The sequence below is a fragment of the Idiotropiscis lumnitzeri genome, chromosome 8 (genome assembly GCF_059441095.1).
Source record: "Idiotropiscis lumnitzeri isolate Australia: NSW breed Sydney's pygmy pipehorse chromosome 8, RoL_Ilum_1.0, whole genome shotgun sequence".
Classification (NCBI taxonomy): domain Eukaryota; kingdom Metazoa; phylum Chordata; class Actinopteri; order Syngnathiformes; family Syngnathidae; genus Idiotropiscis; species Idiotropiscis lumnitzeri.
This window is the reverse complement of record NC_142398.1, coordinates 23,290,277-23,312,852: the sequence shown is the minus strand read 5'-3', so window position 1 is coordinate 23,312,852 and position 22,576 is coordinate 23,290,277. Positions and strand designations below refer to the sequence as shown.

General features: G+C 47.8%; 2 protein-coding genes and 1 non-coding gene across 5 annotated transcripts; 2 read left to right on the top strand and 1 right to left on the bottom strand.

Moving 5' to 3' along the window:
• The first annotated feature begins 444 nt into the window (after window positions 1-444).
• On the top strand, window positions 445-517 carry trnat-ugu (transfer RNA threonine (anticodon UGU)). The gene has a single exon. It is a non-coding gene; the product is annotated as a tRNA-Thr (tRNA).
• Window positions 518-2,208: 1,691 nt separating this feature from the next.
• On the bottom strand, window positions 2,209-7,982 carry LOC148332881 (uncharacterized). 2 transcript variants are annotated; one of them, XM_088303458.1, is made up of 5 exons: window positions 7,816-7,982; window positions 7,228-7,395; window positions 5,650-6,312; window positions 4,398-4,458; window positions 2,209-2,630 (listed from the first exon to the last, which is right to left on the bottom strand). In XM_088303458.1, the coding sequence occupies exons 2-5, from the start codon at window positions 7,382-7,384 to the stop codon at window positions 2,564-2,566; spliced, it is 948 nt and encodes a 315-aa protein (XP_088159584.1). In that variant the 5' UTR covers window positions 7,385-7,395; window positions 7,816-7,982; the 3' UTR covers window positions 2,209-2,563. The 2 variants fall into 2 exon arrangements, with proteins under 2 accessions (XP_088159584.1, XP_088159585.1); XM_088303459.1 differs by having other exon boundaries at window positions 7,228-7,392.
• Window positions 7,983-10,129: 2,147 nt separating this feature from the next.
• On the top strand, window positions 10,130-21,893 carry LOC148332880 (RAC-gamma serine/threonine-protein kinase-like). Of its 2 annotated transcripts, none has more exons than XM_088301985.1 (14): window positions 10,130-10,494; window positions 12,382-12,593; window positions 13,504-13,629; window positions 14,009-14,120; window positions 14,396-14,540; window positions 14,635-14,766; window positions 15,245-15,310; window positions 15,385-15,453; window positions 16,209-16,331; window positions 16,967-17,095; window positions 18,325-18,539; window positions 18,687-18,774; window positions 19,399-19,501; window positions 19,702-21,893. In XM_088301985.1, exons 2-14 carry the CDS (start codon window positions 12,548-12,550, stop codon window positions 19,785-19,787), a joined length of 1,440 nt encoding a protein of 479 aa, XP_088158111.1. In that variant the 5' UTR covers window positions 10,130-10,494; window positions 12,382-12,547; the 3' UTR covers window positions 19,788-21,893. The 2 variants fall into 2 exon arrangements, with proteins under 2 accessions (XP_088158111.1, XP_088158112.1); XM_088301986.1 differs by lacking the exon at window positions 10,130-10,494 and adding an exon at window positions 11,184-11,294.
• Window positions 21,894-22,576: the final 683 nt, after the last annotated feature.

Below are 22,576 nucleotides of genomic sequence, written 5' to 3'. Positions count from 1 at the left end.
GGGAATTTAGAAAAGGGAAACGTGCTGTTTCGTGACCCTGCACTCGCAGGGTGCCTCGTGTCAAGCGTTGACGTTGAGATTTAGCAGAGGCGCCCCATGTCACTGGAATGTTTTGCATTGGCTTGCTGATATTTGTTCAGAAAAAGAATTCAATCGCATGAAATCGCCTTGGTGACGTCATCTTGTCTGGCCTGGTTGTCCAACTCATTTTTGTGGACGGGCCACATGGTAGTTGTGGTTTCCCTTTATGAACGCTGCGAACGCATAGAATTGATGATGATCCCCTTACGTTATCACGCACAACAAATTGACGAAGAGCCAGTTTTGAAATGGGTCAGTAATGGTTTGTTCGGATGGGTTACAAACAAATGGCAACATCAATCTTCTTAACAGGAAGTTGACGCACGTGATTTGCCTTTCGCGGGCCCCATAAAACGTGACGTGGGCTCCATAGCTCAGGGGTTAGAGCACTGGTCTTGTAAACCAGGGGTCGCGAGTTCAAATCTCGCTGGGGCCTAGTCGTTTGGCTCCCAGGATGGCCGAGTGGTCTAAGGCGCCGCGTTCAGGACCCAGTCTCCCCAGGAGGCCTGGGTTCGAATCTCGAATTTCCCCATTGTGGGACTAATAAAGGGAATATTATTATTATTAAATGAGGTCACGGTCCAGATCTGGCCCCCGGGCCTTGAGTTTGGCACAGCGGTTGTATGGCATTAAATTCAGACATCGATGGATCTCTTTTCATTCCGTTTGGTTTTGTTTCATGTCCTATCTTGTTTTCTCACTCTCTGGTTTGGTTTCCGTCTCCAGCTGCTCTCGTTCCTCCCGCCATTCGTGGGCCTCGTCTACACGTAGTCGCGGTTTTGGCAAATAGTCTGCGGCTTACCCTGTCATTCGCACGTCGGCGGATGTTTTTGCCTAAAATGAAAAAATCGGGCTACCGTGGAGATGTGCGGATAATCGCCCGACTTGCCTTTGGATATGGACGGTCCACAGCGGAGATGAATGTCATCGGCACCCGGTGCCTCAGCAGAGCTCACAAGATCATCGAAGACGATACTCACCCGAGCTCACGCCTCTTGGACCCGTTGTCCTCTGGCAGGCATCAAGACAAAGACGAACGGAGTGGAAAGCAGCCGGAGACGCAACGAATTAGACGCAAGACTTGCACAGCTGGGGTCACTCGGGCCCAATCGCGACAATTTGAAATCTCAACACGTACGCACTCACCCCGAAGACGAGAGTGCTGGATGCCAGACCGTGGAACCGGATGCCGATCCGCCGTGGGACCTGACCTTGGACCCGAGGGACGGAAGGGGAGAGGAAGAACGACCTCTGGTCAGGGGTCAGGGATTTTGGTTGGGCTTCTTTTCTTATCGCCCAGGATCAGAAAAGTAGCCCAGATATCCAACTCGGACTATTTCCTAACTCCAGAGAATTGAAGGGACTATCGGAACAAAAGTGTTGAATCTTTATTGGAACATTTTCCTTCTTGAATAGAAAAACCGGCACGTGTTGAGTACATTTGCTTAATTACGGCTTTATTCCCGAATAATTTGCATTTGGCTGGTGACTCAATTCCAACACGGGAAACAAACTGAAATATGTCAACTCGGAAAAAAACCCAAAACACTGCTCATGAGAAAATCATCTGAAAAGCACCGAATGATGACGTGTGACGGAACATTTGACTCGTGAAAGTCAAATTGGAGAGAATTTCAGATTCTGTTGCTGGGACCAAATTGAGTTTTTTTGTTTTTTTTAGCGTCAAAGGTACGTGGCTTGATCCAGATTGGAGGGCAAATTTGAAAGTGGGGGGAAAAAATTGGCTTCAAGCAAATGCACGTGGTTCTTCAACCAGATTTTCCTCATGCACAAAATTTGTTGTTCACATGACGAGTGAAATGATTTTACTGGCCCCGCCCACTTGATGTCAAATGCGCCACTATGTAACCTCTCAACTAGTTATTTTTTTCAAGTCCAATCGCACGCTCAAATTCATTTCCTGCTCGGGGGTATTCCAAAAATGCGGCAATGCTGAGGGTTGGGAAAGGAAAAACTTTTTTAATTTGATGCATGCAACAAAAGCATTCTCCAGCAAGGTGTGTTCTTTCTTTACTTCCTCACAAACAACCTCTCTCTCTCTCTCTTTATTTGAACTTTTCCATTTCCTATTGGCAAAGCTGAATTTCCAAACAATGACGACAATAATCACTTTGAGTGCCTTTAATGATTCATTTGGATTGTTTAAACATGTTTACACAACAGTGGCCTTTTTTCGTGAAGGAATCATTTGTGATCCGTCTAAAGTTGCGGAATCCAAAACACATGAAGAGGAAGAAGAAGAAGAAAAGCAAAACAAACACGAGCGATGCACAAATGAAGCTTCGCGATCATTTTTGACGCCTCTCGATGGCTCTCTCGGCTAAAAGATCCCGCGGGAATGGCATCGGTTTCTAGTTCGCTAGCCTTCCTCTTTAAACCAAGAGCACCATCTGGCGGAGTCACAAATATCACAAACGCTTCACGAAGCTTCGTTTTGCCAGCATTGCGACGATCGTGACGCTCAGTTGCACTGGCCAAAGAAGTCGCTGGTTTGGTAGCACCGAGGTGTCACCGTCCTCAGCACGTACCTGGCGGGTAGAAGAGGCAAACAAAAAAGACAAGGTTATGCAACAGAAACGATACTCGATGCAATACCGCCACCACCAGTCTTCAGATAGTCACCATGAGAACTGCAACCGTTTTTTTTTTTTTTAGTTTTTCCTTCTTTGGCGGCAACAAGCAATTATGACAAGCCCTTTTTAATTGTTTGAATTGCCCTTCGATTCTCCCACGGAAGAATGACTTTGTCACAAGATCATGCACGGCAATCTAAAAATAATAAAGCAGTACAATTTACAAAAATAAAACAACGATTTAATTATACTTGCTAATTTATCTGACGGCGAGGACTTTGTTCCAGCTCCAGCTTTCGTGAAATGTGCTACCAATCAAATGGAATTGTACACCCAAATCACATCGCAGTTTTTTTTCGGACATGCTATTCCAGTCTGGGCCTCGCCATTGTGAGACTTTATCGCACATGGTGCCCCCCCTCCATCGATGGATTTACGCACGCTTACAAATAAGCAGAGCTGGGCAGTCCGTCCCCGAGGGCCGAACGGTCCGACCCTCCCGCCCGGGGGGGGCGTCCATTTTTGGGGCGGTGGGTGATAAATGTAAAAAAAAAGAAAGAAAAGGCTCAATTCACAAAGGCCAGAGGTTAATTTGAGTCGGGCCCGTTAATCGTCCCAGCGTGTGACGTGTTTGCTTGGCGCCCAAACGTTGATCTCAAAAATTGCCTCCGAACGCGAGTGATGGACAAATGAAGCTTCATGAAGCACTTGTGATCATTTTTGACGCTTCAGTTAAAAGATCCAGTGGCAATGGAATCCATTTCTATGGTATTGGCCTTCATTTTTAGTCCAAGAGCGCCATCTAGTGGAGTAGCAAATATCACAAGTGCTTCACGAAGCTTCATTTTGCCAGCACTAGCGAACGCGTCTTTAGCGCCACGACCAACAGTTTGTGTTTGAAGAGACGTGAGACAGCCGCGTGCGTTCAAGCGTGCCAGGATGTCAGGAGTTTTTATGAATAATCGCAACGGTAACAAGATCTCAGCCGGAGGGCGGGGGACAGACCGGCTCTCCAAATAAGTTGAAGAGCCTCGTTTTTTAACATGGCCTTGAATTTCTCGGATGACATGTCACAACGTATAAAATAGAAAATGGAACATTTTCATCATTTGATGACTGTATCGTCACCTGCTGTTGCAATTTCAAATTGGACTACTCGTGCGGTCCTTGGGGGCTTCGCCACATTGGTGACCCCTAACATAGACGTGACGTGAACTGTTATGGCGTTGCATTTGTGCCCAAACGATGTCTTTGCGCCTGCTGTCTCTGTATATGTCGGCATGACGTGGCGTGCTGGTAATGGCGTTTTGTCTTGATGGGTAGTTTGGCCATGTAATTAGCAGAGCTGGGCACTTGACCCTTTTTTGCCGGTCAGTCCCTCGCCCTGCGGCCTTATTCAGAATAATTATGGCTGATTGTAATTTGTTCATTTATATTCCGAAATTCTATCAGTATGTTGCTTTGCAAAATGAACACCAGGTGGCAGCACTGACCAGCAGCGTCACGGGGACGGAAGTGATGCTCATAATCCAAATTGTTGGAGAAAGAGCAACAGGTGTCACGTGTCGCAGATTGATGTGCATTTTTTTTTCTCATATGTGCAGCGAGATTGTCTCTATATCCACCAGCAGAGACCTTCGCCGGGGTCAGCTCCACATGCCGACGTCACGCAAACACACTTTTTACCCAAGAACGTTAAGCGTGGCGTGTGATGTGACTTACAGCCAGTAGAGACTGCCGACGAAACAATCCAGGTCGTCTGTGATGTCATCATCGGTGAACGCTATGGAGGGAGAGAGAGGGAGGAGTTAAAGCGATCTGGCGGAACATTCCGTTGCGTCGAGGAGACCTGGATCAGCTCAAACATGATCAAAAACTCAAATAGAAGCACACAAGAAAAGCAGCTGGCTGAGCTTGGAGCTCGGTCCGGCTGACTGCCATTGTTTGCCCGTCTCCCGGGAAGATGGTCTTGAAAAGAAATGTTGGCAGTCAAAGTGTCAGTTCGGGTTCCTCCTCGGTCCTCTCGGTCACCGTTTCCCAACTGAACTGTTGCCACCCTGGGAGACGCAATTTCCGTTTGTTGAAACGACGTCAAAACTGACAAGACTGAAAATTCTCCCGTTATTCTAGCCGGATGCTGAGCCGCACTGCATTTGATGACCGAGCGATTTAGCGGCTTCCGCTCTAGCGGTTACTCGCTCGACGTTCCATGTGGCTCCTTGCAACGCCTCTGCGCTGTAGCAGAAAAACAAATCATATTTCACTCGCTGTCTGCGAGCCGCCCAAAACGGGTCAGCGGCACCACCGGTTGACAATCTTCCGCTATGCTTTTGCAAGATTCTCGCTTGTACGTCGCTCATAAACGCAATTGGAGGTCCGTGACTTGATTCCACATGAGATTCTGGTACCAAGTATGGGTCCCGGTCGGTGGGTGAGATTGCTCTTTTTGGGTAGCTTTAACGTGTTGTCCGTGATTCCGTTTGTCCCGCGAGCGTTTCTGCCTCATGTGCTTTTGAGTCAGCGAGTTGGTACCATGCCGATTGTTGAGTTGGTACCAACGTTACCATGCCGATTGTTGAGTTGGTACCACGTACAGACGGAGGTGACTGATTTGCTTTTTGGTCCGAGAGTCGTGTCTACATGCAATTCTGGGTGAGTGACTTGGTTCTACGTGTGATCCGGGGTCATTGAATTGATTCTACACTTGGTTACTGGTTTTGGAGTCTGGTCTCTGTATAAAAGTAGGTTGCAGATTTGGGTTTGCTCGTGTGTTCCCTCCTTCCTGAGTTTTTTGTTTTTTTTGTGTGTGTGTGCCTCTTGTTCTACATGCAACGCGGGGACATGGTCAAGTTGGTTCGACCTTCCAGGTTGTTCAAACTGGAACTGAGCCACCCAACCCAAAACATGGAAGCATTTGTTTGTCAGTGTTAAAACAATTCCTGTTGGATACATTTTCCACCGCGGAGGCACTCACCGTCGCAAGTGCTGTTGCAGACGTTCTGGCTCCATCGGGCGGTTGACTGACAAAAGTAGCTGTCGGAGAGCTGGAAGAGGCCGTGGTAGCCCAGCGACCACTCCATCTGATACTTGTTGCCACTTCCGCCGGCGTCGTCATCGGCGCTCAGTTTGTCGTCAGCGATCACCAGCAGCTCTTCATCAAACAGATTCTCTTCCTCGTTCAGAAGTTCCATCAGCTTCAACCAGTCGTCCAAATGGAAGTCGACGTCGCTTTGCTGGTCCGCGTAAAAGTAATCGCCCGCCTCATCGTAGGGTTCTTCACCAGCCTCGTCAAGGAGCGCTTCTTCTTCTTCTACCTCGGGTGAAGCTGCTTCTTCTTCTTCTTCTTCTTCTTCTTCTTCTTCTTCTTCTTCTTCTTCTTCTTCTTCAGCTGGAGCTTCTTCCTGATCTTGGCCATCGTCACCACTCGTTTCGTTGGCCCCGTTGACTGTTTGGTTAGCAACGTTGACTTGGTTGGCGGCTGCGGTGGCGTTGGTCGAGGCGGGTGCAACGGTGGCATTCGAGTCGACTGTTTGGTTGCTAACGGCGGTTTGGGTGGCGGCTGTGGTGGCGGCGCGCTCTCCGTAGATTTGCACGGCGCTAGTGCTCAGGTGGCTGAGCTTTTCCAGTTGGCACACAACTGCGGAGAGAACAACAAGCAAAGATTGAATACAAGACAACCATTTATATAGCACATTTCCCAACATCTGGAGCCGTAACACGATGCTGTCGTCGAAATTAGGCGGGTCATTAGAACACGAAGCATTTAACGGAGGCTCATTCCGCAGGGCGGGACCAACGACAGAAGAGGCGCCATCCCCCTTGAGCCTTTTCTTAGTCCTCGGCACCTCCAGCAGCACTCCGAGGAGGCGGCCGGGTGCGTGGGGGTGGAGGAGCTCGGAGAGGTAAGTTTGGGGAGGGGCCATTTCAAGGTTTGAAGACCAACGCGAGTATCTTGAAGCAAACTCCAAAGTGCACGAAAAAGAAAGAAAAAGACAAGCGGCAGTATTTTGGAGCAACTGGAGCCGCTTGAGGGAGGACTGGCTGACTCCAAAGTCAAGCGCGTGACAGTAATCCGGCCGAGATGGAACCGAGGCAGCATCTGATGTCCTGGCCAATGTATTTGTCAAGTAGGTTTTGTTTTTTTGGAACAGGTTGGCATCTGGCCCATCTTGTCTGTGAAGTTCCCGTCTGTAAAGCCGTCTCATGCCGTCTGGCGCCAAAAATGCGAGTTAGGTCGACTTCCCCGCTCAGCATTTTCCAGGCCTACTCTTTTGTCGTACGCTCACGCTTTTGGGAGCCCGAGTTATCGAAAAGATCGGGGTGCCCGTAATCAGCGACGATAAATTTCGCCTTTGATTATTCTGCTCACCAACTCCGGGCCATTGCGCATGACGCGGCACACGCTAAGGCAGCGTCGCGCCAATTTGCCGAGCTGGGCACTTGAGCCTTTTTTGCCCTTCGGCCTTATTCATTAAAATTGTCGGGCCGGCTCTGCGGATTTGCATATTGGTCGATTTATGTTGTGGCGGGTGTGACGGGCGGCGTTACTCACGCAAAGTCAAAATGACGTCCGTGAGGTTTTGCGTGCGTTCCGACAGCACGATCTTCTCCCTCAGCTTGTCTCGCAGCTCACATCTGGACACGGTGCGGCCGCGGCACTCCAACGCCAACAGCAGCAGCGGGAACAACAGCAAAGATGTCGGCCTCATGTCGCCGCCTTCTGTCGGCCGTCACAAACTTATTTCATCACAACTCCAATGACAGTCTTTACTTTTGACGCTATTAAAGCAATATTTTAAACTCGCTCCTGTAACAGTAAAACCTTTCTCGGATGATTTTTAGGGCTGCCGAAGTTGGAGATGAATTCAAACGTTATAACGCGGTAAAAATGAACTGGGTTATATTTCCTTCTCGGCTCAATGTGCAATCAGACTTTGAGGTTACTGTCGCAACGACGGACTTTTAGATCATCTTACTTTACAGGAACGGCGCCGTTGTCGTCAAGTCGACTTTATTTATTGTGTGTATACTGCGACCGTCCCCCCCGCGACCCCTCCCCTCATTTGCATTGTCCAAGCATCAACAATATATGACGAGACTGATAAAAAAAGTTCCAGGTGGATCATAAAAAGACGCTTACCTGTCAACCGCGAGTTTCTTTTGTGGGTGCCTGCGCTTGGGAACAAAGAATTTGGACTGCCGTCAGCTGTGCGCCGTGGACCAACCTGTTCTGCGCTCCTATTGGCAACATTCTTTGGTGTTTCTAGCGCGGCTTCAAGGAAATAAAAGGCAGGCTTAAAGGAAAAAAAAAAAAAGGCGGAATAGTTAGGCAATGTCCGTAATAGCTGCTGAGCAGGAAGAGACGAAAATAATTGGACCAGTATTTCCAGCCGGTCCTCGTCGCGTCATCACGCCTGCCCCCAACCTCAAAGAAAAAGTCTCCAACAATACTTGTTGAATTGATAACAATAAATATTTGTTACTGTATACACTGAAAGAAATGCTATGTTGGATTTCGTTTCGTCAAGTGGTTGCAAAAAAGAAAATCAATTGGATCCGGATGCATTTTTTTGAAGTGAATGTACTTTCAAAGGGTAGTTGGATCCAGATGATTACATTTTCTATTGTTATTTTTTATGATAAAGTGACAAGTTTTACGTTTTAACCTGATCGATTTGGACTTTTGCATTGGGCTAAACAAAACGAAGCAATTGGTTTTTGTTGGGGCCCAAAGTGTTCTGTTTTTGTTGTTGTTGTTTTTTATACTTGTCCTTACAAGTATTCTTTCAGTATATTTACAGTCATCTGAGAGCAGCATACACTGAAAAATTGCTGCGGTGAATTGACTTCATTTTGTTTCATCCAAAAATGATCTGGATCGATATGGAGGTAAATTTGGTGCCATAGTAAGTTGTATTTGTACCAAGGAAATGTAATCTTTGCAGCAAAAACAACTTGAAGGTGTATGCAATCATTTTGGATCCCTATAAAAACAATATTGATTAAAAAAATGTATTGTGTAGCTGTAGAAATAGTTACTTTTGTTTGTGTGAAAAATAAAATTCTCCTTGGCCGAAAAACGACTAGTTTGGGAAATTAGTAGTTTTAGCAAAATGTACTTGTGGGTAAATACTGAATTTGGACTTGTATGAACGTCAACTTGTAGTTGATGAAGTCGCCACTAGAAGTCGCCAGTGATTCTGGCTTTTGCTGCATGGTCACGTGACTTTGGCTCCATATACATTAACAGTATCTCGCGAAAACGGTTTTGTACTTGTGCCGAGTGAGAAATCCTTTGTTACAAATCAAGTTTCATTTTGGTTTATTGTTCCCAATATGATTTTCCCAAAAAGTTGGTGGAATACAATTTCTGTTGCGATGTGACTTGGATTGTAGATTATTACCGTTTAAACTTTCGGATTTTCATCAACGAGCCCTTCTCTATTGGAAATTATTGGACTGCCATAATTTTACTCCTCACAATCCTCCAATCTGGAATAACAGTTTGTCAATGCATCTGCATGCTTGTTAGTGGTCCGTAGGCGAACTAAACGAAGGTATGATGTCGTGTCTCTTTTAAAGACGCTACAATACTTTGAAAAGCACAATTCAATAAATTAGTTTTACTTTGTCTTATTTTTTCAACTTTGCTCATCAAACCCGCCATTTAGCGCCTCAACTTTGTTTTATCTTAACATGAACTCAACATGAGCAACGTCGAATACATGTTGAGCCCGCCGTACACACGGAAAAAAACACGGGAACATCGCAAATAATTACTGACTTTACTGCAGTGATACAAGCAAGCTCCAACAAGAAAACAACAATTTTAGTTCTGTTACGATTCCAACTTTGCGTCTCTTCCGATCGCGCGGGAGTTTCGGTCACTTCCGTTGTGTTGTGGCTTTTGCAATATTTGTGACCTTTCTCGACCATCCTAATTCTGGGATTAAAAACTTGAAAGCAACGATATGTGGTGTTGTTGTTGCACGCCTGCAGCCACACAGAGAGCAGGTTTGTCAAACAAAGAGTCCATTCACGTACGTGGGGGTGGCGAGCGGGTTGAGGATGGGTGAGCAGGTGGGTGCTAAAGATTTGGGTTAGATGAAAAAAAATAATTAATACGAAGTCAAATAGGAGAAAGTTTTTTATTTTCACATCCTATGGTGATGATAAAATCAGATAAGTGAGAACGATCAGCTAGACATGACGTGAACACACGCACACGCGCGCACACACACGCGCACAACAGACAACAAAAGCCCTGGATGCCGTGAGGAGAGCGATGCTGCCTTCACGTGCACTCCGTCAAGGTCCCACTTGACGCCGCACAGTACAATACAACTTTATTTATATAAATCATCATCCCTCAGTGATTATTATTTGTCGGCATTATCTGGAAACTCGACGCGTTTTAATGCAGAAATAGACGCCAACTAATCCTCGTGTAATTCGACTTGAGGCGGGATTTGTTCTCAAACGTCATACAGCCCGTGAAGCTAGCAGCAGCGGGTCAGATCTGGCTTGCTGCTCGTGACGAGCCGAGACGAGCCGAGTCGAGCCGAGCGGGAGCGATTTTTTCCTGACGGAGCAGCGAAGGCACACGAGAGGCGTTAGTCTGTCAGTACGTCCGTTTGTCCTCCTCCGCCGCCTCACTCTCCCTGTCTCCCGTCTGTCCGTTCCGGGACTCGCGACCGGCGGCTATGGATCCGAGCGTCTTCTGTTCTCGCCACTGAGGAGACCGTCTGATGCTCGAGCGGCCGTCGAGGCGGAGGGGGAGGACTGGGAGGGGGCATCCCGGTCGTACTTCGACCACCAGGTGAGACGCCCGTGTTGCCTCCTGACAAGAGCCGCCGTCCCCGCGGGCGTTCTGCTCCTCTTCTTGCCAGGGCAGAAGGAGCAGACGACGGGCTTTTTTTCTTGTCCCTTTAGGCGGGCAGGGGCTGGTTGTGGCGGGTGGGAAGCGAGGTTAGCACGCTAGGCTAGCTGCTGAGCTGCGGTTAGCGGGGCGCGCTGGTCGGCCGCTCGGGGAGGGATGCTGCGGGACGGCTCGAGGTGAGGGCGGGTCGCAGTTGCGGCCGCACCGTGCTGACCCACCCCACCCAACCCACCCAATTTTTACGACTGGTACAAGCACAATCGGAATTGCGAAGAAAGCGGCATCACCGCCACTTGAGCTTCCGTTAGCTACCCCTCACTCGCCCCTCTCCCCCACGCCTCTCCTCCAGCGAGCGTCCTCCGCTCGGGCCGCCGAACCAAAGGCGCCCAACGACCGGCGGTCCCCACGCCGCCTCCCGCCCGCCGCATGCGGCATGAACAGCGAGGCCGGGCCGGGCCAGGCCGCCGGGCGACGCGTTGAACGGCGGGCGGCTTTGCAACGCTTCTCGGTCGTCTGGCAGACATTTGCTCTCCTCGGAAAGAAAATGGAAGCACGACCAGCGGATGTTGTTATGTAACATCTAAATGACATCACACGCGCCCTTGAAACAAAAGCGCTGGTTCCTTTCGTTCGTTCGTTCGTTTGTTTGTTTGTTTGTGTTTATTGGACGCACAGCACCGCAGCCGGTGAATTCGAACCATGCCGCTTGGCTGGTGGCGGTCCGGAGGCTCGCGACTCAGGTACCACAGCACCGGCTCCTCGGCCATTGTTGTTGGGTTTGTTGTCATCCACCACTAGAGGATCATGGAGAGGCATTAGCAGCAAGGCCAAAATCGTCCTTTATGCCCCCCTGAGCGCCATTTTGATTAATTGCTTGAAATTTGATTGATCCAGGGAAGGCAGGTGAGAACAGATTCCCATCGGCAAGATTGACCTGGCTGCAGCGAGTCGAATAAAACAAAGCAAAACCAAAGTAGCCGCATAACAAGATTTCCCTGCTAAAATTCGTGCTCGACCGATTATCGGCTGGGCTGATATTTGGCATTTTGCCTATTATCGATATCGGGCCTTTTTTTTGTTTTAATAAACGTTTAAGGCAAATAAATTAAAAGCTAGTTTATTTTGGCGTGTTGCAACACATTTCTCTCTCTCTCTCTTGTGTGCTGGTGGTCCTGCCTGCAGAAGCAGATTGTCCCACCCACTGCACCATCTGATTGGTTCCTTGTGCAGTGGGTAGCAGCCAATCAGCAGTAAGATGCTGTGATGTTCCTCACAGAATTTAAAAAATAGGAAAATCTATATCAATTGTTAAGCAAGTGAATTTCCGCAAGTGTGCAACTTTAGCAACTTTAGGGCAAGCACGTAAAAAAGTTGGATAACCTATCTTATACATACACAATAAAATCAGAATGTTTTAATTTTTTTCAGCATGTTGGCACCATTTTCGTTCCATGTTGGCAGCATGCCGGCACAAAGTTGGCCGCACGGGAGGCACATTTTAGCAGAATGTTAGCAACAGTTTGCTGCTGAATGTTGGCAGCCTTTTGAACATGTTGAGCGAGAACCCGTTAGTTTCTCCTTTTTTCCCGTACACTCAGTGGCAAAGATGTCCAACATGTGCAAGGAGGTGACTGGGGGGAAAAGGAAGGAGGGCAGGCCCGCATGCAAAAGTGCAAACCAAGAAAGACAACTCAAAGGTGGAGGAGGAAAAGAGAAGAATGTGAAAGACACGGGAAAAGGAGAGAAGGAGGCAGTGTCGGGAAGGAACTGAGGAGACAGGAAGTGTGCACCAAAGGGAAACAATCCACTGACTTGGGCTTTGTTTAGTTTCCTTGCAGGCTGACTCACGCGGGCAGCGGCGACCACAGAAGAAGAAGGAGGAGGAGGAGAGAAAGGAAGGAAGGCAGGCAGGAGCGAAAGAAGGTGGCGAGCGGGAGACGAGCACAGGTCTTGATCTCTGGAGAGTCTGCGACGAGGAGGAGGCGACGCCACCATGAGCGACCAGAATGTTGTCAAGGAAGGATGGGTCCAAAAAAGAGGTGATGTCATCGCTACCCTTCAGCCCATTTGTAAATCCTCAATTTCAAGTGTGCGGTGTCATTTAAAAAAAAACAACAACAAAACGTCGCTACCTGCGTGCGGAGAGCAACACCGGCGACACAAAGCAACGGAAGCCTCAACTTTGTTCTCCAGCATTTCTGTTTTTCAAATTCACCTCTGTGCGTTTTTGTGTGTTGATGGCTGAAGACCTCAAGTTGGCTGTATTCCTATGTAATCTAAAAGTAGTGCTCCGGCGTCACGGATCCATGTTCTGTAAGTGGCGACAATCCACAAGGGAGGTCCGCCTCGACGCCGTCTGTCGGCGGCGAGCCAACTTGTTCTTGAAATCAAAAGCAATCCACGACATCATCCATCGGCCCGATTGTCGCGTTTGGCAAAATGTGGCCGGGTAGAGATATGGACTTGACTTACTCACTTTTTTTCTGAAAAACATCAAATTGTTCTCGAGAATAGGCAACTTTTTCTTTCATTTTTTCTTTTTTTTTTTTTCGCCTTTTATAGTTGATGAGGGACCCAAAAGGTTTGAGAGGCGCCCATCTCATGAATTGATCGGCGCGACCCCTCAAATTGTTTGCTTTTGACTTGCGGGTGAGAACGCGCTTGGCAAAGTTGCCCCAAAGACCCCAAAAGGGAGTCGTGGCCGAATTGGGAGTGAAAGCGCCAAAAGTGGTGGAGGACAACTCAAATGGAGGCTGCAAGGCCACTTTGCTTGCAATCCTTCCCAACAAATCACAATAAAAGATTTCCCGATGTCACAGCTTTGGGACCTGTTGGAGGCCACTTCCTAAAAAACGAAAAAAAGAAAACACACTTCTAAGGATGAGACTTGCCAACTGAATGGCCGTAAAAAAAAGACGAACGAACAAACGTTTTCCTTCCTGTGGGCAGGCGAGTACATCAAGAACTGGCGTCCCCGCTACTTCTTGTTGAAGACGGACGGCTCCTTCATCGGCTACAAAGACAAACCGCAGGATTCGGACCTGGCTTACCCGCTCAACAACTTCTCAGTCGCAAGTAAGACGCAAACTCGCCGTACGTACACTGCGGCGCTCTGAAGCGGAGAAAGTCGAGTCGAATCGAGAGCGGTTGCGTCCAAGGGTTTTTTTTTAATACAGTTTCACCCTTCCCACACACTTGAAGACCATTGAAACTTCTCATCTTCTCCCAAAAAGTTGATGTTGACTTTTTCACCGACACACAAAACGAAGCAAAAACACAAATTGTTTCCATTTGAACGTTTCAAGCAAATTTTGCCTGATGAAAGTTTTTGAGCAAACATTGTAGACATGTTAGACTTGTACACACGGAGCGTGCAGATCTCAATGGTGTGCTTCGAAAAGTAAATGAGGAAGCGGGCGGGCTTTTGCATTTTGCATTGCACTTTTGGTTTTAGAATGCCAGCTCATGAAGACGGAGCGTCCCAAACCCAACACCTTCATCATCCGCTGTCTGCAGTGGACCACCGTCATCGAGAGGACCTTCCACGTGGACACGCCGGACGAGAGGTCAGCCTTTGTCGCTCCGTCGCTGGCTACTCACCAAAATTTCTGCATTTTCTTCTCCCCCCCCAAAAAAAAACAAATTTGGATTCGAATGGACTTTTTTTTTATCCCCATTTTCACTTCGAAAAAAAAAAGTTTTTTTTTTTCCTTTTGTTGTTTTCCCTTTTTGTTCCAACAACAAATCCCCCCCCCAAAAAACAAATGTTGAGCCCACATTGCAAACGGTGTGCGGAGGGAGGTGACGGCTAACACCACCGTGCCGTTGACCGAACCGTCAGGGACGAGTGGGCGGAGGCCATCCAGATGGTGGCGGAGTCGCTGGCCAAGCAGGAGGAGGAGGGCATCCTGTGCAGCCCCACCTCGCAAATGGAGAACGTCAACGAGGAGGAGATGGACACCTCCATCAGCCACTACAAACGCAAGGTTGCTCTCCACGTCTTCCGTCCGGAGATTGACGACGACTCGGCTTTTTTTTTTTTTTTTCCAGACGGCCAACGTGTCTTGTTTTTTCTTGCAGACAATGAATGACTTTGACTATCTGAAGCTCCTGGGCAAAGGCACTTTTGGCAAAGTCATCCTGGTGCGGGAGAAGGCCAGCGGAACTTACTACGCCATGAAGATCCTCAAGAAGGAAGTGATCATTGCCAAGGTATCATCAAGAATGTGGAATATTGTCGCAAATGCCTCACACTTTTTGAGACGTCCGCCGCGGACGCTCGATGTGATCGACCTGCGAGATTGTATCGGGGTCCTTCGGTCACGTCAATGCGCCGTTGCTTTTTGGGAATCAGACTGCGCTTAATGGTCGGTCGGAGGGAAGAGATATTTTTCACTTTCTAGTCATACAATCTTGCAGCCCGACATTGTGGCAACTTGGGCGGGAGAAACGTAAACGTTGCGCAGCTGTTGTTTCACAAGAGGGCGGCGGCGGCTTTTTGAGGCGGAAGCGGAAGCGACGTAGGAGCTGCCTCGCCAATGTGACAGGAAAACATTTTTTAATTTTTGCTGTAAACAAAACGAGGCACAGAAATGTATTTGAGAATTTTTTTCTAGGAAGCCACTTTTTTCACTTCCAATATGACACCGACTTAATTGAATTTTTTTTTTTTTTGCTATCTTTGCCACAGGATGAAGTTGCTCACACGCTCACAGAAAGTCGGGTACTGAAAAACACTCGGCATCCATTCCTCACGGTGAGTGTCGTCACGGCGTGAAGTCTTAAATTGTTTAGCATTATGTCATTTGCTCTTTGTCACACGTGCGGCAGTCTCTCAAGTACTCGTTCCAGACCAAGGACCGCCTCTGCTTCGTCATGGAGTACGTCAACGGAGGAGAGGTCAGAACAGGATCTTGATGGTTTTTTTTACACTCTTTTCATTGGTGTTGGAAACGCTCTAAATGGCCGTCGGGGTTTGTGGCGTGAGTCACGTGACTTGCATGTGTCACATCCAAGCCACTTTTCTAGACTCTCTGTGTTTCTCACAAAACGTCATCAAGCCGAAGAGGGCAGGTATTTGGATGGATGTATATAGTGCGGCACGGCGGACGACCCGTTAGCACGATGGCCTCAGAGGTCGTGGGTTCGATTCCGGCCATCCTGTGTGGAGTTTGCGTGTTCTCCCCGTGCCTGCGTGGCTTTCCTCCCACATTCCAAAAACATGCACGGCAGGTTGATTGAACACTCGAAATTGCCCCTCGGTATGAGTGTGAGCGCGGATGGTTGTTCGTCTTTGTGTGCCCAGCAATTGGCCGGCAACCCGTTCAGGGTGTGACCCCGCCTACTGCCCGAAAATGGCTGGGAGAGGCTCCAGCAAACCATATATTTATATATATATATATATTTATATTTATATATATATCTATATATGTATATATGAATGAATTTTCTGAATAGTTGATCCCTCCAAGGCACGACGGTGGCACTGATGTCATCAAACGATTTGTTTCAGCAGCCGTGTGACACCAGATTTTCCCGCAATGTCTCGAAAGCGATAAATTAGCGGAAGGTTTTTCACTTGTATTCACAGCCGTATTTATTTGGAACTTGTGCACTGTTGCGATGACCATGTGAACGTGTCCCTTCCCCCGCAGCTGTTTTTCCACCTATCACGGGAACGAGTGTTTTCTGAGGACCGCACGCGTTTCTACGGCGCCGAGATCGTCTCCGCTCTGGACTACCTGCATTCGGCCAAAATCGTCTACCGGGACCTCAAGGTGCCGCGCCGCGTGACGATTTTTGCACGCCTTCTCTTGTTGTTTTTAAATGACAACCTTCACCTCCAGTTTGAACTCTTGCCGCTTAAACGGCAGCTCGTTACGACGGGATTTCTTTTTCTTGTCTCAGAAGCTTCACGTTTGGCTTCACTATTCATTTTGAAAGAAAATACGATTCTTCTTGAGGGTGTTGACGACCAAGACCCTCTCGTGAATGGCAGAAATTTGCGACTCATGGACACCCGCCCAAAAATGTTTGTCAGCGAAGTCATCCTACTCGTTGAGACCGAAAGAAGGAAACATTTCTCATAGCGTTCCAAAGCGTTAACCCAAATGGTGACAGTTGACTGCAATACATAAAACAGTCGTCGGTTTCAGGGGAAAAATATTTTGATTTCCTAAAAAATGTACACATTTATATATCCCCCCCCAAAAAAAAAAGAAATCATTTCAAAATTTGACAGCGTTTCAAAGACAAGTTTGAATATTCCCGGAAAAAGTCCTTCATAAGTCTCCTATTTCAGCCCCCAAAAAGTTGTCGCTTCAAAGATATCTTTTTTTTAAATGTGTAAAACAAAGTAGACGATTGAATTTTTCCATTTTCTGTGACTGTGGCTTAAACTTGCTCGTTGCAGCTGGAGAACCTGATGTTGGACAAAGACGGACACATCAAGATCACCGACTTTGGCCTGTGCAAAGAAGGCATCACCGACACGGCCACCATGAAGACGTTCTGCGGCACGCCAGAGTATCTGGCGCCTGAGGTCAGACCAGTACGCCCAACACCTTCACGCTCCCGTGCCACAACGAAACACGAAAAGAAATCGAGTTGACCGTTTTCTTCCCAAATCACCAAAATGTCCTCATCAATTCTTGTCATCGTTTACGTGGTTTGAATCCATTTTCGATTCATCGTTCGATTCCTGCTGAGCAGTGTTCCGAAAACTAGTCGTCGCGTCTCCTGACCACGGCTGCAACTCACAATGACTTTAGTCGTTGATTTTATTATTTTGTTGCTGAATGGATGAATCTGATTTCACATCAAATCAAAACATGACGGTGCTTCAAAAGGACGCTGTTGAAAATGCGCAATCGGATTGGCGATGATGATTCACTTCCCGGTTTGGTTTGGAATGTGTCCGAAAATCCTTACAAATATTGATGATGGCGTTCCCGAGTGAAAGCAGTTTGCGAGTGTCTTATTTTGGTTAAGACAAAAGAAAAAAAACGACAGAAATTGGAGACGATTTCTTGCCGAGAGGCTTTGGATCATTTGAAATTAAACGAGGTCTCTAAACAATTAGTCCATTATCAAAATAACTATTGATGAATTGTATCATTGATTGCCCTGCGATTGGCCGGCAACCGTTGAGGGTGAAACTCCGCCGACTGCCCAAAGACGGCGGGGATGGGCTCCAGCATGCCCTCGACCTTCGTGAGGAGAACCTCTTCAATGAAATCTTTGTATGTGGTTCATTTGGGATGCTTTGAGGGTTTGGAGCGATTTGTGGCGTTGGAGAGATTTGTGGCGTGGGGGCGATTTGTGGCGTTGGAGAGATTTGTGGCGTGGGAGCAATTTGTGGCCTCGGGGCGATTTGTGGCGTGGGAGCGATTTGTGGCGTGGGAGCGATTTGTGGCGTGGGAGCGATTTGTGGCGTCGGAGCGATTTGTGGCGTTGAGTGATTTGTGGCGTCGGGGCGATTTGTGGCGTGGGAGCGATTTGTGGCGTCGGAGCGATTTGTGGCGTTGAGTGATTTGTGGCGTCGGGGCGATTTGTGGCGTGGGAGCGATTTGTGGCGTGGGAGTGATTTGTGGCGTTGGAGCGATTTGTGGCGTCGGGGCGATTTGTGGCGTTGAGTGATTTGTGGCGTCGGGGCGATTTGTGGCGTTGGAGCGATTTGTGGCGTGGGAGTGATTTGTGGCGTTGGAGAGATTTGTGGCGTCGGGGCGCTTTGTGGCGTTGAGTGATTTGTGGCTTTGCGGCCGGCGGCAGGTGTTGGAAGACAACGACTACGGCCGCGCGGTGGACTGGTGGGGCTTAGGCGTGGTGACGTATGAGATGATGTGCGGCCGGCTGCCCTTCTACAATCAGGACCACGAGAAGCTCTTTGAGCTCATCCTCATGGAGGAGATCAAGTTCCCGCGCACGCTGTCGTCCGACGCCAAGTCGCTGCTGTCCGGCCTCCTCATCAAGGACCCCAACAAACGGTGAGAAGAGAAAACCAGCTTGGGTGGAGGTCGCCATGTGTGATGGGCACTAACTTTTTCTTTTTTTTTTTTTCCCCCCTGTTCACCTCCTCTTCTTCTCCTGCGCCACAAACCTTCTTGTGCACGTCGACTTCTCGCGGCCGCCAGGCTGGGCGGGGGACCGGACGACGCCAAGGAAATCATGCGACACAGTTTCTTTGTCACCGTCGACTGGCAGGACGTCTACGACAAGAAGGTGAGAAGGATGGCGAGATTAGCGAGAGCGCCATGTTTGTTTTTTTTTGCCGATACCAATTTTTTAGCAGCCACGTAGGCCACTAAGCGGGAATTGCGGCAAAAGGAAAAATATTGCCGTCAAAGTTTTGAGGAGTAGAAATACTCGACTCTAGGGATGGTCAGTACCACTTTTGGTCCCAGTATGAGTGCTCCACTGTTGAGTAGGTACCGGTGCCAACAGTCCTTTGGCAAAATGTAAGATTTCCTTCCCCAAAAAACCAACGATGTATTCTTTCTAAAGAAATCAGTGTAGCTCGTTTGCACCGAATTGCATGAAACGATTGGCCATTTTCTATTCTTGGATCCTGATCATAAAGCCGCCGCGATGCCTTGAAATGAGGCCGGGTGGCAAACTGATACAGATGCGTGCCGGCCCATCTTCACTTGACTGCGCTTCGATGCCTTTTGTCGGTTGAACGGCTTTACAGATTTGCGGCAAAGTATCAAACGTGTTCAATGTTGAATTTTCTTTATTCTTCGGTCATTGTCCACTTCTTGTGCGCAATCGCCAATTGGATTTTGTCCGTTTGCAAATCTGCGTGTCGCCCATTTGTGATGTTTGCTGGCCACGCCTTCCTTTCAGATGGCCCCGCCCTTCCAACCTCAGGTGAGCTCTGAGACGGACACGCGCTACTTTGACGAAGAGTTCACGGCGCAAACCATCACCATCACGCCGCCGGAAAAATGTGAGTGGCGACGTATATGTCGTGGTCGCGCGCGTTCGCTTCACCTTGCCGTCCGTGCGCTCTCGCATCTCTTCGGTCTCATGTTTTGAGGCGTGAAGTCGCGTGTTTTCGCGTGTGCTCACATGTTGTTGCATGCGCGTGTCACCCAAAAGCGCCGTTCAAATGTTAGCTGCGTGTTTTTGTCTCGCGTGCGTGCGCAGATGACGAGGACGGCATGGATGCCGCGGACAACGAGCGGCGGCCTCACTTCCCGCAGTTCTCCTACTCGGCCAGCGGGCGGGAGTGAGCGCCCTCACCCCGCCCTGCTGACCAAACCCCGCCGGCCTCGTTCCCATCAGTGGCCATTTGGAGGAGAACACGCAGCCATTTTGGGAAAAGAAAAGAAAAAAAAAACAGTACCAGTCTCTGCTGAGCCAACGGGCGTGTTTGCGGACGGTTCGGACGCATGGGCAGACGGACATTTGAGTTTTTTTGCACAGTGGGCACGCACCCATGCGAAACAGGAGTCGGCCACATTTTTCTGCAGGAGGCCAACTTTGTTTGTATTTATTTTCCTCTCCGTCTCAGTATTAACTTCTTCACGTCCATCATGTCGTCCTCATCCTTTTTTTTTTTTTTTTTTTCTCTCCCCTTATTGCACTTGTTTTGGAACCAGAAGACGACGACGAGACACTTATTTTTTTGGGGAACAAAGCACCAAAAACGTTGCCTTACGTGTGCCCACCCTCACCATCGTTGCATCCGCACGCCCTTCGCTTTGTTTTGCTCGAGACTAACGTGCATGACTCCCGGTTTGCCTCGACCGTACTGCACGATGGAAAAAAAAAACATACTTCTGTTTGTTGTCATCCTGTTGCTGTAGAAACGCGTTTGCAAACAGAAACGCGACAACAAAAGTCTTTCGCGCTCCTTTCATCTTTGCTGCTGGGTTACCATTTTTCCCCTTCTTCACATCTACACACACATATATACACATATATGTATGTGTATATATATGTATACATGTGTGTGTATATATATATATATATATGTGTGTGTGTGTGTGTATACATACATACATGTAGATACACTTTAGCCATGATACTTTTCCTGCGCCACAACTCAGGTGGCGCACTTCAGTGCTGCCGTCATTCCCGTCAGTCTGGACATCTTCAAATCTCAGCCAGAACACTATTGATTTTGAAATGCTAAGATGCTAGTGCAAGCACAGAAGGCGTGTTTTGGGCGAGCTTGATTTATTTTTTTCCACCGCCAGTCCGACGAACTTTCGCTCCTCCATCCAGCAGCTTCTCGATTGCGTTAACGGCGTTAACGTAGCGAGCGAGGGGGCGCTTGATTTAAGTTCGTCCAGGACTCGACTCATTCTCCAGCGCCAAAACTCAGGAGTTGTGCGTCTCGACTGCTGGAATGCTCTCGTTTTTTTAAAAGACTGAAGGTAGTTGAGAAGGAAATGTCAGGTTGTCTTCCTGTGTTGGAAATAAATTGAAAAAGGAATCGTTATGTGAGTGGCAAAGTGTTGGTGCAACACTCTCGCTACATCTCCAAATGGGGAGCACTCGTTTTGGGTTTGTTTAGTTTCTGACACATCCATATGTATGCACACACACACACACACACACGAACTTGTGCTTGTTTCATTCCAAGTGTGACCAATCACTTGGAGTGTGAGGTGACTCTTCCAGACGCAGAATTCTGTCTCATTCCAGAAACATTCCCGTGAGAAGCACTGCCCGCGATTGCTGGCAAAATGAAGCTTGGTGAAGCATTTGTGATATTTGTTACTCCACCAGATGGTGCTCTTGGTTTAAGGAGGAGAAATTGATTCCGTTTCCACTGTTTCTGTTAATCGAGAGAGGCGTCGAAAATGATCACAAGTGCTTCATGATGCTTCATTTGTCCATCACTACTGTCCGCTGTCATGTACATATTTATGCAATCCGCTCTTTCGCTGTCGTCTCTTCTCTCTTTTTTTTTCGTTTTAACCGGTGTGTCGATCGCCACGGCGATGGACCGTAGCCCCGCCCCATCTCTTCCGTTGCCATGCGACATTATGACAAGAAGGTGAACGATTCAAAAATGAAAACTGGCAACTTTGTTTTGGTTGTTTTTTTTTTTCATGGGTTTTTGTCATTCCTCTCTTGAGTCTTTTGTCTGTTTTATTTAACTTGTTGGGCTGAGGAAAAAAATGAGAAGCACTTCAGGAAGTTGCTGGAGGACGATGATGGAGATGGATTCATTAACTGAAGTATTTTTCCCCCCTTTAGTTTTGCTTTTGGATGGTTTGTTTGTTTTTGTTTTCTTACCAAAATGTTAGAGCAAGAACCAAGTGGTGAACTTGCTTTGCTGTGCTAGTATTTATTTTCAATTAAATTAAAACAAATACATTTCACTACTTTGGCTTTACTCTGATTTTTTTGGGATGACTGAGCCATTTCCATCCTGATGTAGCTGAATGCTGCCCCTGTTAACACTGCATTATAATGAGCAATTGGGCCGCATTTAATTATTTATTTTTTGAAGGGACAGGCGAACTCGCTAATTTTTAGATGAGTTTAAAAAGAAGAGAGAAACTTAAATACTTATTGCTAAATTAATTCGCATCGTGCCTTTGTACAATTTAAGTATATTTGAAAATGTATTACAGTTGAAGTGCATTTTCATATTATTTATTATTTCACTATTGCGGTAAGACGCGTTCCTTCAAAGAGAAGAATGAACTCGGAGGATTTGTTAACGCCCACTGGCACACATGATTGGACCCCGGCAGCGAGATCGACCAATGAGCGCACGAATACTTAATCCCGTGTGTGGCTGCGTATCATTGCGTCGTCTCCCCCTGTTTTATCTGCCAGCCTTCATGAATACCGCGAAACGAACGTCACTTTTGAACAACGTTCTGTTCGGAAACTCATCGCGTTATTCAAGTGTGCCGTTCACTTCGTCAGAGTCGGCTAGTGAAAAGTTGCGTTTACATTGACAAGCTGTGAGCAGAGGACCGGAGGAGCCAGAGAGGAGGCCGGGGTAGCGCTGGACCCCCTTGAAATCTGATTGCCACCCCAGATGATTGGCATATCG

Coding starts and splice junctions, on each gene's coding strand:
- LOC148332881 (XM_088303458.1), bottom strand. CDS start 7,384: ATGAGGCCGACATCTTTGCTGTTGTTCCCGCTGCTGCTGTTGGCGTTG. Junction 4,459..5,649: donor CTGCAACAGCACTTGCGACG/GTGAGTGCCTCC, acceptor CTCCCTCCATAG/CGTTCACCGATGATGACATC. Junction 2,631..4,397: donor GTCGGCAGTCTCTACTGGCT/GTAAGTCACATC, acceptor TCTACCCGCCAG/GTACGTGCTGAGGACGGTGA.
- LOC148332880 (XM_088301985.1), top strand. CDS start 12,548: ATGAGCGACCAGAATGTTGTCAAGGAAGGATGGGTCCAAAAAAGAG. Junction 14,541..14,634: donor TCAGCCACTACAAACGCAAG/GTTGCTCTCCAC, acceptor TTTTTCTTGCAG/ACAATGAATGACTTTGACTA. Junction 14,767..15,244: donor AGGAAGTGATCATTGCCAAG/GTATCATCAAGA, acceptor TCTTTGCCACAG/GATGAAGTTGCTCACACGCT.